Source organism: Hyperolius riggenbachi, chromosome 4 (assembly GCF_040937935.1).
Source record: "Hyperolius riggenbachi isolate aHypRig1 chromosome 4, aHypRig1.pri, whole genome shotgun sequence".
Lineage (NCBI taxonomy): Eukaryota > Metazoa > Chordata > Amphibia > Anura > Hyperoliidae > Hyperolius > Hyperolius riggenbachi.
This window is the reverse complement of record NC_090649.1, coordinates 176640112-176656659: the sequence shown is the minus strand read 5'-3', so window position 1 is coordinate 176656659 and position 16548 is coordinate 176640112. Positions and strand designations below refer to the sequence as shown.

At 42.8% G+C, this 16548-nt stretch overlaps 1 protein-coding gene across 4 annotated transcripts in view; it reads left to right on the top strand.

Annotated features, from left to right (window-relative positions):
• Window positions 1–16548, top strand: part of PLD1 (phospholipase D1) — a 366571-nt gene that overhangs the window by 282930 nt on the left and 67093 nt on the right. For all 4 annotated transcript variants that reach the window (XR_011031386.1, XR_011031385.1, XM_068281034.1 and 1 more), the window contains 6 exons: window positions 1080–1208; window positions 4156–4274; window positions 4363–4476; window positions 9612–9722; window positions 11074–11162; window positions 13621–13734. Coding sequence is in view for 2 of the 4 variants with exons in the window: in XM_068281034.1 (XP_068137135.1) it covers window positions 1080–1208; window positions 4156–4274; window positions 4363–4476; window positions 9612–9722; window positions 11074–11162; window positions 13621–13734 (676 nt within the window). In the remaining 2 variants the exon portion in view is untranslated. The remainder of the gene's footprint in view (window positions 1–1079; window positions 1209–4155; window positions 4275–4362; window positions 4477–9611; window positions 9723–11073; window positions 11163–13620; window positions 13735–16548) is intronic.

Below are 16548 nucleotides of genomic sequence, written 5' to 3'. Positions count from 1 at the left end.
TTTTAATATATCTCCCTTATTGGTGTTCACATGTGGTTTTCAATGGAGAACAATGCTTATTTATTCTACTGTACTACATTTACGGTACCCATGAACAGTGTGATTTTCAGGGAGAAATCCGATTAGTTAATTAGGATTGAAAGAAAGGATCTTATTAAATTGATCGCCAGCACTAAAGGACACCCAAGGCAAACCCCTTTGTGCAAATGGAGGCTCCAGGCATGTATGGGCAGGAGTCCTCATGCCCACTACTCCCCCAATTCACCCCCCCCCCTCCATTCAAGTGTAAAAGCCCCCATAAGTCGTGTCGAGGTTGTGTGCTACTGCACAAGCGCTGGCCCAGCGGCATGCGTCCTTGATGCGCACTGCCTGTCATTACGTTGTACGCATGCACAGAGTGCTCTCGGTCAAGAAGCGCACTGCTGGGCCAGTGCTTGCACAGTAGTGCGTGACCTGCCCGTGACTTACGGAGTCTCACACCAGGAAAGAGATGAACGGGGAGAGCGGTGGGCATGAGAGGGCTCCTACCCATACATGCCTGGAGCCTCCATTTTCACAAATGAATTTGTTTAAAGAATTCAAGCTATTCCCAATATCAAAGCCAGTTATGATTGATCTATAAAACAATCTGTCACGCTGATTGACCAGTTCTTTAAGGATACTATTAATACTGAGATCATTCAGTTTGGAATGAGCCCACCTTCTCTCTTTTTTAAGAGTGTAATGTGATCAAAAATACAATTGTTTCTTTAACAATTGTGGGCACCTTAAATTTCAGGTCACATGATGTTTATGAATATTGCATGACTGACACTTATCAACACACATTGCAGTGTTGCATTAGTCGTAAAAAGAAATCTTTGATCTTCAAAACGTAGTCTGAAGTGTGTTTGAAAAGCATCTTTATTTAGGATGAAGTTTGAAGTGATGTTTCATGATAATTTTCACCCTTTCCCAACTGAACCTTTTCTTGGAATGCTCAGCAAGACACCAGTTCTTACTATTGTGTTTATGAAAATAGCATTGTTTCATAAGAACTGCATACTGACTGTTCATACTGACTTTGAATGTCATTCCAGACAGGGGATCTGTGCGAAGCTTGCAGACAGGGGTGGGAGAACTTCTTGGCGAGACAAGATTCTGGCATGGAAAAGACTACTGCAATTTTGTTTTTAAAGACTGGGTACAGCTGGATAAACCCTTTGATGGTAAGTTGCTGAGTCAAACTGACTTGCCCAAAGTTTTCCTTATAAAGTGCAGTCGAGAATACATTCAAGAAATATGAGGATGGATTTACAAAGACGTTGAAATAATATTAAAGCAGAAGTGGAGCAGTTTCCTTGTACAACCAATCGGTATTCCAACCAATTGGTTGGCATGGGCCGCTAAGGCTACTCAACCGATGCTCCAGCTTTCATTTTATTTTTGTACTTTAGGCCCTATATGTACATTCTATTGTGCTGTGCAACTTTTCTAGAGGATTGTAAATGTTTAGGGCCTATTTATAAAATATCAAAAATAATAAAATGGAGCATTGATGCAAGTTATACTTGGATGCAAAGAAAAGTTGCCATAACATCCAAATGTTCATTTATTTTATGGAAAATCTCCTTTGAGTATTTGTGGAGAAACATGATTTATTGAATGAGGTTCATTTGTAGGTTTCTGACTAGCTAATCGCAGAAAGCAGATCGCAGAAAGCAGATGTCAAATTTGATCACATGTTCATGACTAGCTATTCAGAGGCTTGTAAATCAATCACCTTATCAAATTGTTCACATGTTTCTTCAAGAATTTTCCTGTAGAATTACACCAAAGATGAGGAAGGAGAAATACACTGATGGGCAGGAGTTTCACACTCTGCTGCTGAATCTGTATTTCAGGGCCTTATATGGGCTTCTTCAAGAACATGTGCCCTTTTTACAGCTGTGGCCCATTCCCACACCTGTGCTTAGGATTTGTTACCGCAGACATGGGGCTGTGAATGCCTGGTGATATGCAAATTCGTCAGGACACTTGGAAATTGTTCAAGTACTCTGATAGAACAGAACACAAGTGAAACCTGGTATATCCCAATTTATATAGATACACACACACACACACACACACACACACACACACACACACACACACACACACAGGAAGCACACACACACACACACACACGAAGCACACACACACACACACACGAAGCACACACACACACACACACGAAGCACACACACACACACACACACACACACACACACACACACACACACACAGGAAGCACACACACACACACACAGGAAGCACACACACACACACACACGAAGCACACACACACACACGCAGGAAGCACACACACACACACGCAGGAAGCACACACACACACACGCAGGAAGCACACACACACAGGAAGCACACACACACACACGCAGGAAACACACACACACACACACGCAGGAAACACACACACACACACACACGCAGGAAGCACACAGAAATTTTGACATTCCTTACACCAGTTACACAGGGGCACTATGGCAAAAATTATGCTTTTCCATTATCCCAACATCTGTTATTTAATATGAAGCACATACATTTCCCCATAGACCTTGTGTTAAAAAAAGTAGCTGATAACACTAATTTTCCCCTTCTACAGGCTGTGCTGCGTCATTACAATGCTCTTTCCCGATGGACTGCACTGATAGCAGACGCTCCAGCTGATTTATAAGGGCTGGCTCACACACTACAGAGTTCTGTGCTGTTTTCACATGTAACTAGCTAACTAGCTAAATACATAAATAAGCAGGCTGCTAATTAGTTTTTATTTATTTAGCTAGTTACATGTGAAAAAAGCATGGCTCTCTGTAGTGTGTTAGCCAGCCCTTATAAATCAGCTGGAGTTTCTGCAATCCATGGAAAAAGAGCATGGTAATGACACAGCTCAGCTCTGCAGGAGGACAGAATTAATGTTATCAGCTACTTTTTTTTTTTTTTTTTTAACACAAGGTCTATGGGGAAATGTATGCTCATCATATTAAATCACTGATGTGGGGATAATGGAAAAGCATAATTTTCGCTATAGTGCCTCTTTAATGATGATTATGTAAATGGTGCAACCTGTGTTACCTAGGTAACTTGCCAGCGCTACCTAGGTTACTAGATTCAATGTGTAAGAATCAATACACTGTTAACCCGGGTGCGCTATTTATTATGTCACTGGCATATGTAACATTAACATTGTAGTGTTCTGCCTGCACACAGTGATTACTACCATTGCTTAGGATTATGCCTCCGTTTCTTCCTTGTTAAACATCTCATAAAAGTAGTGCTGTATAATAATTGAAAAATCACAATGGAGAATACTCCTTTGACCTCGATTGGTAGGACCTGTGTTGGAATCCACCACACACACAGAAGTTTTTTTATCCCGTATTAGAATATTACAATCTGCCTATATAATGCCAGCAGTCCTCTACATTATTGGTTATTTGTTTCAGGACAATGAGCACAAATGAGGGACTGGCATTGAACTCTAGTAGATACCTTTCTGTTAGAGCAGGCATTGCCCTACCCTCCATAAATTATAGTCTAAGCAGTTACTGTCCTTCCTCCCTCTGAGCTGCCCTATAGCAGTGCAAAAGTGGTCTTATATTGCAAGTAAAACATGTATTTGCCATTTCACATGGATTGGAGGCATGTCCGTTTATAATGCTACTTACTGTTAGGAAAATGTAAAGGCTGGTACACACCATGCAATTTTCACTAAAGATCTGAAAAAATGATTTGATTGGGAAAAAAAAACTATGCAGACTTCTGATTGCCAGTGACCAATCCCAAGCTCAAAATCAATCTTTCTCCAGAAGCAGATCGGGCGTGCTGGAAATATCAACCACAATACTGGTTATCCTTCAGTGTTTGTCATTTCTATTTATTTTAGATCAATATCCAGCTGGAAAAATGATTGGAATTTTGATTGGAATTTGAAAAAAAAAATTGCATGCGTGTATGTGCTCACTTTCTGCTATATCCGATCTGAATATTGATATGATAACTTGTTTGAATAGGATCTGAAGTGAAAATTGCATGGTGTGTACCAGGACTTATGTACTTGATCATGTTCTGATGTTCTAGGTGTACTTTACAGTCACGTTTGTCCTCTTCATTTAGACTTTATTGATCGATACCAGACGCCCAGAATGCCCTGGCATGACATTTCCTCTGTGGTACATGGAAAAGCTGCCCGTGATGTGGCAAGGCATTTCATTCAGCGCTGGAATTTCACAAAGGTTGGTTGTCTCTTTTCTGCTAGATCAGTGCTTGCTTTCACCCATCTAGCTCATCACTAATTTGCCACGATTTGTTCCTGTGTTTTAGATCATGAAGCCAAAGTATCGATCTCTCTCTTATCCATTCCTCCTGCCAAAATCTCACAAAACCGCCAAGGAGCTGCCCTATCAGGTTCCAGGGTCAATGCACGCTTGTGCGCAGGTAGGTGTGACGCCAGACAACCTGACATTTTCAAAGCTTAACATGAAAACAGGAAACCTTGTTCTGAATAGATTAACATTTAGTACAGTATAAAAAACTTTATTGATGGCAGAACAGGAAATTCTCTGTATTGCCCAGGGTAAACAGGGCTGAATTTGTCATCATGCTCATGAAGGTCTGTGCCAGGGATGCCAAATATGCATTATTTTTCTAGTCATTTTTACGTGCATTTGGAAATGTTTCCCCTTTCTGCAGCTGTTAAAGATTTGTACTAAAATCCAGCAGTTGAACTGGGGGAAAAAGATTAGAGTGCACATTGCTCTATGGGCGTAGCACCTCATATAAAGTACACAGCTGGAAGTATACACTAGTCATTTCCTACTTGCCTACCCTAGCTCATCCCTCCTCTACATTGGAAGCAGCCAGTCACAGAAGGGTTATAGAGTTTTGCTTTAACAGCAGCAGTGCTCATAGAACCCTGGAACGTGCTATTAAGATCCTGACTGTCATCCTTTCACTGTACTTATGACAGAGCATGTCTGTGCTGTATTGGGAGATACCAAATGCTTTCACTGAAGGGTAACACCTTACTATGACCCTGGCACTGGCATTTTTAACAGAACTGTTACACAGAAGGTCTGACTACAGTATGCTATTCATATTTATAGCTAAACGAGGATGTCTCCTCAGGACTATATAACAGAAATCTATCTTCAAAGTGGTGAATTATACAAATGCATTTACATTATAGTTAGTGGTGTTTGCAGTGTGTCATTGCTCTGTCAATATCGGAAATGCTGCTAGCCTTGACTAGTGATGCATTTACCAATGATATGGAGTTCAGCTGAGTGATTGTCCGCTACCGATATTGCCTTCTGTGAAATGTACTTTGGGGTAACAGCATGTATCCATCATTGCAAAGTCAGATATGTAAGCACGATCCATGCATGCAGACGTACAGTATTTCTTCTGTGGAATCCCCAAGCATGGAAGATTGTTTTGTGATTAGTCTGTGGAGAGAACATGTGTGCTGCTGTCCATTAATATGATAGCCACACATGTGACTAAAATCAGACATTACTTACTGATTACCTCATGTCTATGGCCAGCTTAATAATGTATTATAAATGGGTTAGGGAAGTGTATGAAGACTGTGCCATCTATCTCTTACTATATTTCTTGCTTAGCTTCCGCATATGTCACTAATGCGGAAGTGAAGCAAGAAATACTTTGGCTACAGGCACGGACCCACCAGCGGCATTACTATGAGGATTACCACTTCTCATCTGTGTACTGTGGCGTGGTTATGCGGTATGCACACTCCCCACCAATGCAGTAGGATGCCCTAAAGGAGGCAGACAGGACGTGGGACAGACTGGATTAAGGACGAGACATGGGGCAGACTGGACACAGTAAAGGGGACATGGGACAAAGATGAGGACACGGGGCACATATGAGGACATGGGGGGAAAGTATGAGAACACAGGGACACAGAAAAGGGCACAAGCAGGGCAGAGGAGACACCAGGGAGACACAGGGACATGAGGTACAAGGGGGGACATAAATGGGAGGGGGGGGGATCCACAAGACGCTCATGCACCATGGACGTACCAGGTTTAGTATTTATTTTTTCATCCTCATTTTTTGTCTTCTAAACCTAGGTGCGTTTTATGGTCCGAAGATTTTAAAAGTTAGCTTTGGGTACATATCACACTTTTTAGGGGAGCTTTGAATGTGTTGTGCTCATGTTTTGCTTGTAGGATTGCAAGGGGCTACCAGTGCTGTTTCTTAGTGTGGATGAGCAGAGAGAGCATGTTCTGGGCTGCCCTCCAAAGCTTTCCAGACATTGGCACTTTCTATAAATCAGTGGGTGTTTCTTCCATACAGCAGATCTGTCATCTGAAAGCACTGTGGTAGGAGACAGATGGAGACCTTTAAGAAGTGAATGGCAGTGAAGTTCTGGCTTCTACTAAGCAGTGGAAAAGATTACTACTGTACTTCCCATAAGGGAAGCCTCTTCTCTGTGAGTAATGTGTGGAGTCAGGGCAGTGTCCAGGACTTTTGCTCAGCAACAAAACATCACTGCAACACTCAGTTATTGTAGGTAGCTTTCCTAAGCAGTCTACCAGCTTCATTATGTGTAATGGTTTCACTTGGCATTTGCTTTATGACTGATGACAACATGTGCCTGGAGACTGCCAGGGGAGTATCCCTGATCACCCTGGATCAAAAGCAAACAGACAGGCGTGAAGAATATAACAAGGAGCCCTGAGCGGTGGCTAGTTGTGGACCGCAAGCATCTGGTAGATGTATTTGCCATGGAAACAACTTCTTTAATATATGATACACTGTGGAATTCATCAGCTAAGAGGACCAGAGATCACACTTCCTTGGACAGGTTGTAGTCCTGTTTCGATGCACATGTGGGATTAACAAGACAGTGCACCCTATAAAGTATGCTTCACCAGTCTGCAGTCATGATCTTCCTGTCATTCAATTTAAAAAGAGGAAATCTGGTTACCACTGGTTACTTGACGTTGCAAACAGTGATTTATCTACCTTCATAAAGTAAGCAGTATATGTAGATCCAGGGCCGGCGCTACCATTAAGGCAAAGGAGGCAGCTGCCCCAGGGCCCCAGAGCTTGTAAAGGCCCCCAGTGGCTACAAGAGGAAAAAAAAATTTTCAAATCGGCCTTATAGTTTTTGAGAAAATCGAGTTTAAAGTTTCAAAGGAAAAAAAACACATTTAAAAACCTGCCTACTTTAATGGTTAATAGCAAATCCACCTTAAATGCTAGAAACCCTAAATTTGCAGGATATGCTAAGGAGATCATCAGGAATAAGAGGAAAAAACAATTTTTCAAAAAGACCTTATATTTTTTGAGAAAATCGATTTTAAAGTTTAGAAGGAAAAAAGAATAATTTTAAATGCGGTAAATGTAACTTTTAGTAGCAAACCTAACGGTAGTGTAATTTTACATGCATCAAACGAAAGCGCAATAAATTTCCTGACGGGGTTTCCAGGGGGGTCTATACGCAGCCGCAGCGCTTTGGCCAGGGATCGCTATACAGCCGCAATATGACTATATGAATATCCCTGGCATTTTTCCCTATTTTCCCAATTTTTTTTATGTTTAGAGTGTAGGAATTTTTTTTTAAAAAAAAATTGTGGGGTCCCCCCTCCTGAAACTTTTTAACCCCTTGTCCCCCATGCAGGCTGGGATAGCCAGAATGTGGAGCTCTGACCGATTGGGACTTCACACCCTGACTATACCAGCTGCAAAAAAGGTCCCCTGATGCCGATTTTTGTTCCGGGGTATATGTTGGGGGGGCCCCCCAGGTTTATTTTGCCCTGGGGCCCCATTGTTGCTTAAACCGGCCCTGTGTAGATCAGTATCTTCATGCCCAATGCTACTGTATAGCTTACGTGGGTACTTCTCATAGTTTTGGCAGGTGGCAGTTTATCATCATCATTCTGTATTTATGCTCACTGTCATTCTCTGCAGAACTTTACAGAGTACACTAAATCATGTATTACTCATAGGAGCTGACAATCTAATATCCTTACACAAACCTAGTAAGAGATCCCTACTATGGTCTAATTCCAGTATGGGGAAAACAAACCAGTACGTTTCTGGGATGTGAGAGGAATTTTATGCAAACACAAAAGAACATGCAAACTCCATTCAGGATAGCATCTGGGTCATGAAACCTGGAGCTCTAGCACCGCATGGCCAACTACTCCTCCGAGATCGGTACAAAACAAGCTGTTAACCTCCCTCTCACTAATCTGCACCATTATTCAGGAGTGCCTCTGCAAAAATGGTCTAAAAAACAGATAGGTAGTGAAAGTACTCCTGTCTGTGAAAGAATTCCACTTGGAGCAAGATCCTCTCCCCTGCCCCCATCATTCTGGAACAGTATTTCATCTGCTAGCTGAGGACTGCACAGTCTGCATGCGCTGCTGCAATTCTTAGGCGTGGAAAACTATCTGCACAAACAGCTTGAATTACAAGTGTACTACTGTATGTATTAATTTCTGATCAAGTAGCCCCCCCTGGTGGTTGTTTATAGTGTAACTATCATACTCCTTTCCATTATAAAATACATCTGATCTATGTACTGCATGCCACAGCATATCTAGTATACTGATGGGAAATGCAGCAACACATTTGAGAACTAACATCACAAATGGAAACCCTGGTATAAATTACACCCGTCCAAGTGCATTTCAGGTTTTGATAGTCTGAGTGTTATATAATATGTTAGCACTTTATAAGTAAAGTTTAATAATAATAAGCCTTAGCCTATACCAAGTTGTTACTGCTGTGTTTTGTTTCTGTGACACTATGAACTCCCATGTGACATTTTTGTGTTATTGGGGAAGGAAATTAGGGATCACAAGAAAATCTTAAAAGCAGGTATACAATTTTACCGCTTCACGCGAGCTTCAAGTGGAAGCGCTCTGCTAAGTTGTTGTTTTTGTCTCCACTCAATCATTGTGTTACCTTTATGGCCGGATAACACGGGATTCTTCCCGGCTTCCAGCAGCGTCCCTTTTGCCAGCGTACCGTTCGGGAGCTTGGGCAGGCTTTCAGCGGCTTCCTGTTGCAATCAGCGGTTTTAGTCCCTGCAGGGGGACACAAAGACACGGTGGTAATCGACCCTGGATGCCGCATGTAGCGCCCAGGGTCACCCGAAAATGGATCGGAATGCCACGTTTCCGCAAACGCCGGTAAACTGTACCCGCCGCCCGATTACAAATTCTCCCATTTAATTACATCCGCGCGAACCGCCCCTTAAACAGAAAGTGAGGCTAAATATTTTAACTAAATACATCGACCGCAATAATTATCACCAGAAGTGTGGGGAAGATGTAGATTATTGAGGTTTTATTGCGTTTTGAATCCTATTTTCCCTTTGTATACTCATCATGTGATTGGGGTTACCTAAACAGGGAGTAGTAAAGATCTTTATAGTGAAAGACATAAACTGCAGTAAAAGCTTAAGCTCTAGCCCTACCTCATTGTAGCCAAATGTTGGAAAAAAAACTAGCTGAAGTGTGTGTTTAAATTACATGCCATGCTTTTTCCTCTAATACAGGTCATCTAACCGTGCTGATTTGTTTCTGTAGGTGCTTCGATCTGCAGCAGACTGGTCAGCGGGTATCAAGTACCATGAAGAGTCTATTCACAATGCTTATGTCCATGTGATAGAGCACAGCAAACACTACATATATATTGAGGTAAAGGGAAACTGTTGTGCTGCTTGTTTTGATCATTATCATTGCCATTTTCACTATGGAGGAACTCTGCACATCATAGCCTGAAAGCTACTATAGTTTAATTCCCTAAGAGAAAGCTGGTCTGACCATTTCTTCTGTGCCTTTGCTACTTTTAGTCCATTTGTCTGTGAACAGCACATCCTGCACACTAATCAGCAAGACAGCACACAGAACAGCAGTTGTACACAGTTCAGCAATCACTAGAACAGGGCTTTTCAACCTGTGGTACGCGTACCACCAGTGGTACTTTGCTGTTGGCCAGGTGGTACACTTCGAGTTTGCCTGCCTCTTGTCCTGGTCCCATCCAGCCTTTACAAAGTTCAGCTCCCCCTCACTCGCTCCTTGATGTGCTACCCTGCGGCATACTTCAGACCTCAGATCAGCGGAAGGAGACAGCCAGACGAATGGTGCAAAGTGACTGTGGGTATACTTCAAATAGAGAAAGTGGCATCACTCCAGCAATGCCTCCTGCTATTCCCCTCCCATATGTTCCCCCTTTTCTTAAAGTGTACCTGTAAGAAAAAAGTGCTCCGGGGGTACTTACCTAGGGAGGGAGAAGCCTCTGGATTCTAAAGAAGCTCCTCGTCGGCATGAACGCATGCGCAGTAGCTGCTCATCGCTCAGGTTCTGGCGGAAACAGCAGAGCCTGATCGGGTCCGATCTACTGCGCAGGGACACTGGTGGTACTTAACATTTTTAATGCGATAAAAGTGGTACAATTTAAGTGAAAAGGTTGAAAAGGCCTGCACTACGAGACGATCAGATCTCCTCTTTACTGATCTGAGTTCAGGAAACGAAAATGTGCTCTCGAGTTATAGTAGTTCACACATAGTTCTTGCCATGTTGCACCAGTTTTCTGTAATGTTCTATATAATTTGTCATAATGTCTATAGATGGATTCATTTAGTTGGCATGGCTGTTATTTTCTTAAATGTTTGAATGCAATGTTTCTCAATATTATTACATCATGTACTCCTTTATGATAGTGTTTGCTAAGTACCTACTGTTCTGAATAACATTCTTGAGTACGCCCTGACACCTCTATATTTGTTAGAAGTGGTTAATATTTGTGTATAAATGTTTTACACACGTATTTACACTCTTAAATGCTTCTTTGGGCATATTCATATATGATTAACTATCTTTTTAATCCCCAAACTCACTGTAATAGACTATAACAGGTTCAAGTACCTCTTGAAACCAATCGATGCAGCCCAGAGGTACATGTATCCTATGCTGCAGTCCTACGTTTGAATGCATGCAGTTTATATAGATTGGTATGCTTCTAAAAATACGCTTTTATCTCCCCCAGAACCAGTTCTTCATCAGCTGTTCAGACAATAAAGTTGTGTTTAACAAGATTGGTGACTGCATCGCTCAAAGGATTATTAAAGCTCACAGGTAGTAGAGAATTGCCTTCTTGCTGACTTCTAAACAGGTACATAGGGCACAAAATATAGATACATGATCTGTGTCTAACTGCAGCATTCTCGGGACTCTCTAACAGCTAAACGTTAAAGTGATGGAATAGGGCATGACTAAATTTTTTATTGTACTACCTTTGAACTGGCTGTTAGAAATTAGGGATGAGTTGGCATCATCTGTTAGATTAAAACTACAACAGATGTTGTTGTCTTTTTACTCCGCTGACGCAAGGACATCTGAACTGAGAGGATATGGAGGCTGCCATATTTTTTCCTTTTAAACCATACTAGTTTCTTGCCAGTCCTGCTTATCTCTTTTGGCTGCAGTAGTGTCTGAATCACACACCTGACCACACATAAAAGAAACATGCAGCTAAACCAGTCCGATTTCTGTCAGAAACACTTCTGATTGCCATGCTTGTTTATGGTCTATGGCTAAACATTTTAGATATAGATTTAGATATAGATGCGCTGCATGAGAGCCAGGCATTCTGCATTGTTTAAAAGGAAAAGAGTAGGTCAACCTCGATGTGTCTCAAGATCAGGTGTGCTTTAAAGAGGAGCTGTTAGGTATAAGGTCTCAGAGAAAATAAACACATATATCAGTAGCTAAAGATTGGCTGTACTTACATTACATATGCATTTCACTGTCCACGTTTGGATTTCACAGAATTTTTATATAGTATATGCAGAGAATGATGCTCCTGACAGCCCATGGCAGGTTCCATGTTTGTGAAGCCAAATGTGTCGTCATGTCCTGCCTGCTTCTGATCACAGAGGAGCTAGTACAGAATAACACAGTGTGCAGTGAATATTAATGAGCCATGTGGCTAGGAACAATAGCGGACTCCTGCAGTGTAATCTGCCCAGGAGATTTATCTGTGCTGTGGCTGGACTGCGTTAGAAGCTGCTGAAACTTGATCCCGTCTTCTCCTTAGCAGCCGAGGGGAGGGCCCCAGAATGCTTTGCAGTATGGAATGCGGCTTGCGTCCTCCTTAGGAGCTTAACTGTGCTGATAAGCACACATTAAATGTAAGAGAGATCTTTATCTTTAGTAATGTCTTTTTGGCTTCTGTCTAAACTGTTTAACACAGGAGAATAGAGGTTTAAATTAGCTTCTGCAGCCTGACAGTTACTCTTTAAGACTCCTGTAGAGGGTCCTCATGCTTCCTCTCCCTGCCATACCCTCGTATTGATATGTGGAGCTATCAGTGTTCCTTCAGACCTCTAGTTTATCAAAGAGTTGCTGGCACTGTAGACAAATTAGGCAATAAAATATGATAACCCTGACTTTAATGTGTATAGCTATACTGTGTATGTGGACAGCAATAAAGTTCCTGGCTTTTATCTTGTCCAGTGCACTATATGCACACAGTTTAAAGGGCAACTCTAACGAGAGGGATAGGAAGCTGGCATATTTTTCATTTTAGCCATACCAGTTGCCTGGCTATCCTGCTCACCCTCTGCCTCTAATACTTTAAAGGGGGAGCTAAGCAGCTCAGCTTCAAATAGCTTAAAGGGCTGCCATGTTTCAGAAGTTCAACTCCCTGCTACTTTTCCACTGCCATTATCCAGGCTAGGTGTGAAATTCTTCAAGTGCGACTGTTTTCTGTTTGAAGTACAATGGGGGAAGGCTCAGGGTTTGATTGTGGTCAATTAAGTCTAATGAGGCGATTTCTTATCTGCCTTCCATCAGAAGTGCCTGTTTTAACCATTAAATGTGAAAAAATGAGGTAAAATTGAAGTTTTTTTATTAATAAACCATATTTTTAAAATGCATTTTTAATTTGCTATAGAGCTGCCCTGGGTTTTAAAAATGATGCTTTGTTCACTTTAAGCTATAGACCCTGAACAAGCATATGCAAATCAGTTGTTTCTGACATTGTTGTCAGATCTGACAAGATTATGTGCATGCTTGTCTGGTGTGATTCAGCCACTACTGCAGCCAAATAGAACAGCAGGGCTGCCAGGCAACTGGTGTTGTTTACATGGAAATATGGGAGCCTCCATATTCCTCTCATTACAATTGTCCTTTAAATGTTCTTGCAATAGTTTCCTCTGGGCACTCCCCAAAACAAGCTGGCTGATTAATTGGCTCCCCAGAGATGGCCCTAAAATTTACAAGGAACATTATGTGACCTTTTCTGAGTGACAGTGAGTGGAGCTACTTGGTCAGTGTAAGTGTTGCTACCCATGTGTCAGTGCTGAGTGCTACATGAAAACATAATGTAACTAATGGTTTACCTGCTGTACATACAGTATGTGTAAGATCTCCTAAAGCTTCTGTAGTGCTATTCTGTACATTATACCAAGTAGGGTGAATGCCAGTATCTGAACATTCACAGACCCAACAGACTACATTTATTCTCAGTGAAAAACAAACGCCCCATTTTTCAAGATGTGCATCATAAAGTGTACTGTGTTTTGTTCTGTAGAGAGAATAAAAGGTTCCGGGTGTACGTTATCACCCCACTTCTGCCTGGGTTTGAAGGCGATATCACAACCGGAGGAGGAAATGCCTTACAGGCTGTTATGCACTTCAACTACAGGTACTGTAAAGCATATTCCAGATACACTGAAAACAATGTGCACAATAGGTGACTGTTATAATCATATATAACCAAAGCTGTTCTTTACAAAAAAACCTTTAAAAATAAAAAAGAAAAACACTAGGGGATATTTACATTGGGAGGAGGAAGCCTCTGGATCCTAAAGAGACTTCCCCTGTCCTCTTACTGCTGGTGCAGTAAATACTAGCCTACTGCGATCAAGCACAGGTGTAGTACCGGCTTTCCGATCAGGCTCAGGCCTCTTACTGTGCAGGTAAGTCTGCGTAGGGCGGACCCGATCGGGCTCAGCTATTTCCGCCTGAGGACGACTGGAAAGCTGCTACTGTGCCTGTAAATATTACGGGTGATACTGCACCACATCCGACATACTTGTTGGCTGTGGTTTTATTCAGGGGAGCCAGCTCTGAAATGGAGGAGGAACAGAGGAGGGTGGGGGAAGCCTCATTAGGAACTAGAGGCTTCCCCTTCCAAGGTAAGTATACCCAGGGGAGAGGGGATTATTAGTGTCTCTTTAAATATATTTACAGTTATCTTCATATTACCTGTATATCAATCTTTTAGTTGCAGAACTGTTTAACCTTCCTCGCGTTTTGATTCCGTGCGGCGCATGGCCGCGGGAGGGTTTTTTGAGCTAATTTTTTTTTTCATGTAGCTAGCCTATCACTAGCTACATGATTCCCCCCTCCCTGCTCTCTCCCTCCCACCCTTCCGATAGCCGCCGGCGTGAATACCTATCAGGAAATCTCGTTCTGAACGGGATTTCCTTCAGGGCTTCCCCCATCGCCATGGTGACGAACGGAATGACGTCATCGACGTCGTGACATCACAGGGAGTCTCGATCCACCCCATAGCACAGCCTGACGGTGATTGGCCATGCTGTGCAAGGGGTCTGCGGGTGGGGGGCCTCTTTCGCGGCAGGTAGCGGTGGATCAACGGCGATCGGGTAAGTCGTGTATAAAAAAAAGTATGCAAATTGGCCCACCAGGGCCTGAGCAATCCACCGCGGCATTACTGGACGAGCTGAGCTCGTCCGTAATGCCCATGTGGTTAAGTTAAGGTACCCATGCACTTATAGGTGGCCACCAGATAGATCCCCGTGATCAAAATCTGATTAGAGAGGGATCTATTACTGCCACACACTGTACATGTGATTGCTGTTATGTAACACCTAGGTTCTCAACATGTGATACGCGTATCCCCAGGGGGTGCTTCTGATGGTTCCAGGGGGTACTCTGCCTTGATATACTTAACCAAGAATAACAAATTTAGAGTTTTAGAAAATTATACATCTTATTTAAACATCAAATTAGTATTTTAGCTAATTAAAAACAATAGTAAATGCTTGGAAATGGTTTAGAACAGGGGGTCTCTAACCCCCGGGCGCGGCACACTGCCGGCAGGCTGCTCTGGTGCAGAGAAGTGTCACTGACTTTTGCAGGAAGCTATACTGTAGAGAAGAGCCGTCAGCAGCCATCGGTACTGCTTCCACCTAGTGTCTGTAATTTGTAATGCAGCATGCATTCTGTTTGTACGGATGGACACCAGTTGGCAGCAGTGAGGATGACTGGGACGCTCTGGTCTATTGCCAGCCACAGAGTTCAGGCTGCACAGAGGTGAGCAGCTGGTGCTTGGAGCTAGTGTGGGAAGGAGAATGGAAGGGTAAAAGTGAGTGTAGGGAGTAGTGAGTGTGGGGAGGAGGGAAGGGTAAAAGTGAGGGGAGGCAGATGATGGTAGGAAATGACTGTGCCAGTAGCCCAGGCAGTACCCCCCTTCACACCACCTGTCACACCAAATGTACCTTGTGCTGGAGGTTTATGCAGCAGCCCCAGTGCAGTACAAACTTCGAAGACCTCTTTCCTATAGTGCTGAGGGTGACGAAGATAGTGGTTAGGTAGGGCTAGTGCTGCCAGGACTTCTTTACATAATGACTCTGCCTGTAGAAGAAGCCTGCGACACCCCCCCCCCCCCCATGCGCAATTACACCCCCTGTCACCCGCATACGCTTGCATCTGCCCGGTCCTTGGAAAAATTGCCTGATGCTGAAGCGATCCTTGGGTCAAAAAAGGTTGGGGACCACTGTCTTATAGTATACAGCTTGTCTGCATTAACATACATAGTTGTAGCAGTATGTGTTGTATACATAGATTTGCATACTGCCGAATAATGTAGCATGCAGCATGGTGACTGAGGGGTTGGCATTCTGACCTTGCAGTGTTGGCTATCTGCGTATCTTGGTTTCTTCATCACAGAAGTGTACAGTTATGGGAGTATTTCACATAAATTCAGAGCATCTATCTCAGTCCTCTGTTTCTGAAATAGCAAAGTGGTTTCACTGTTTAGCTACTGTGGCTTGGCTCCCTCTTGTGTCCATCCATGAGTAATGCACATTATCATCTCGCTTAAACTGAAAGATACAGTGATCAGTGAAAACAGTGTAAAATATTGTGTAGCTCCCCGTTGTGCTGTCAGAACAGCTCTGACCAGCCAAGGTGCAACTCCACCTTCCTCAGAAAGTGTTCTGTGGTATTTGGCACCAGAATGTTAGCAGGAGCAGATCTTTTAAAGGGGAACTGAACTAAGAGGTATACGGAGGCTGCCATAATTATTTCCTTTTAATCAATACCAGTTGCCTGGCAGCCCTGCTGGTCTATTTCTCTGCAGTAGTATCTGAATAACACCAGAAACAAGCATGCAGCTAGTCTTGTCCGATCTGACATTAAAGTCAGAAACACCTGATCTGCTGCATGCTTGCTCAAGGGCTATGGCTAATAGTATTATAGGCAGAGGATCAGC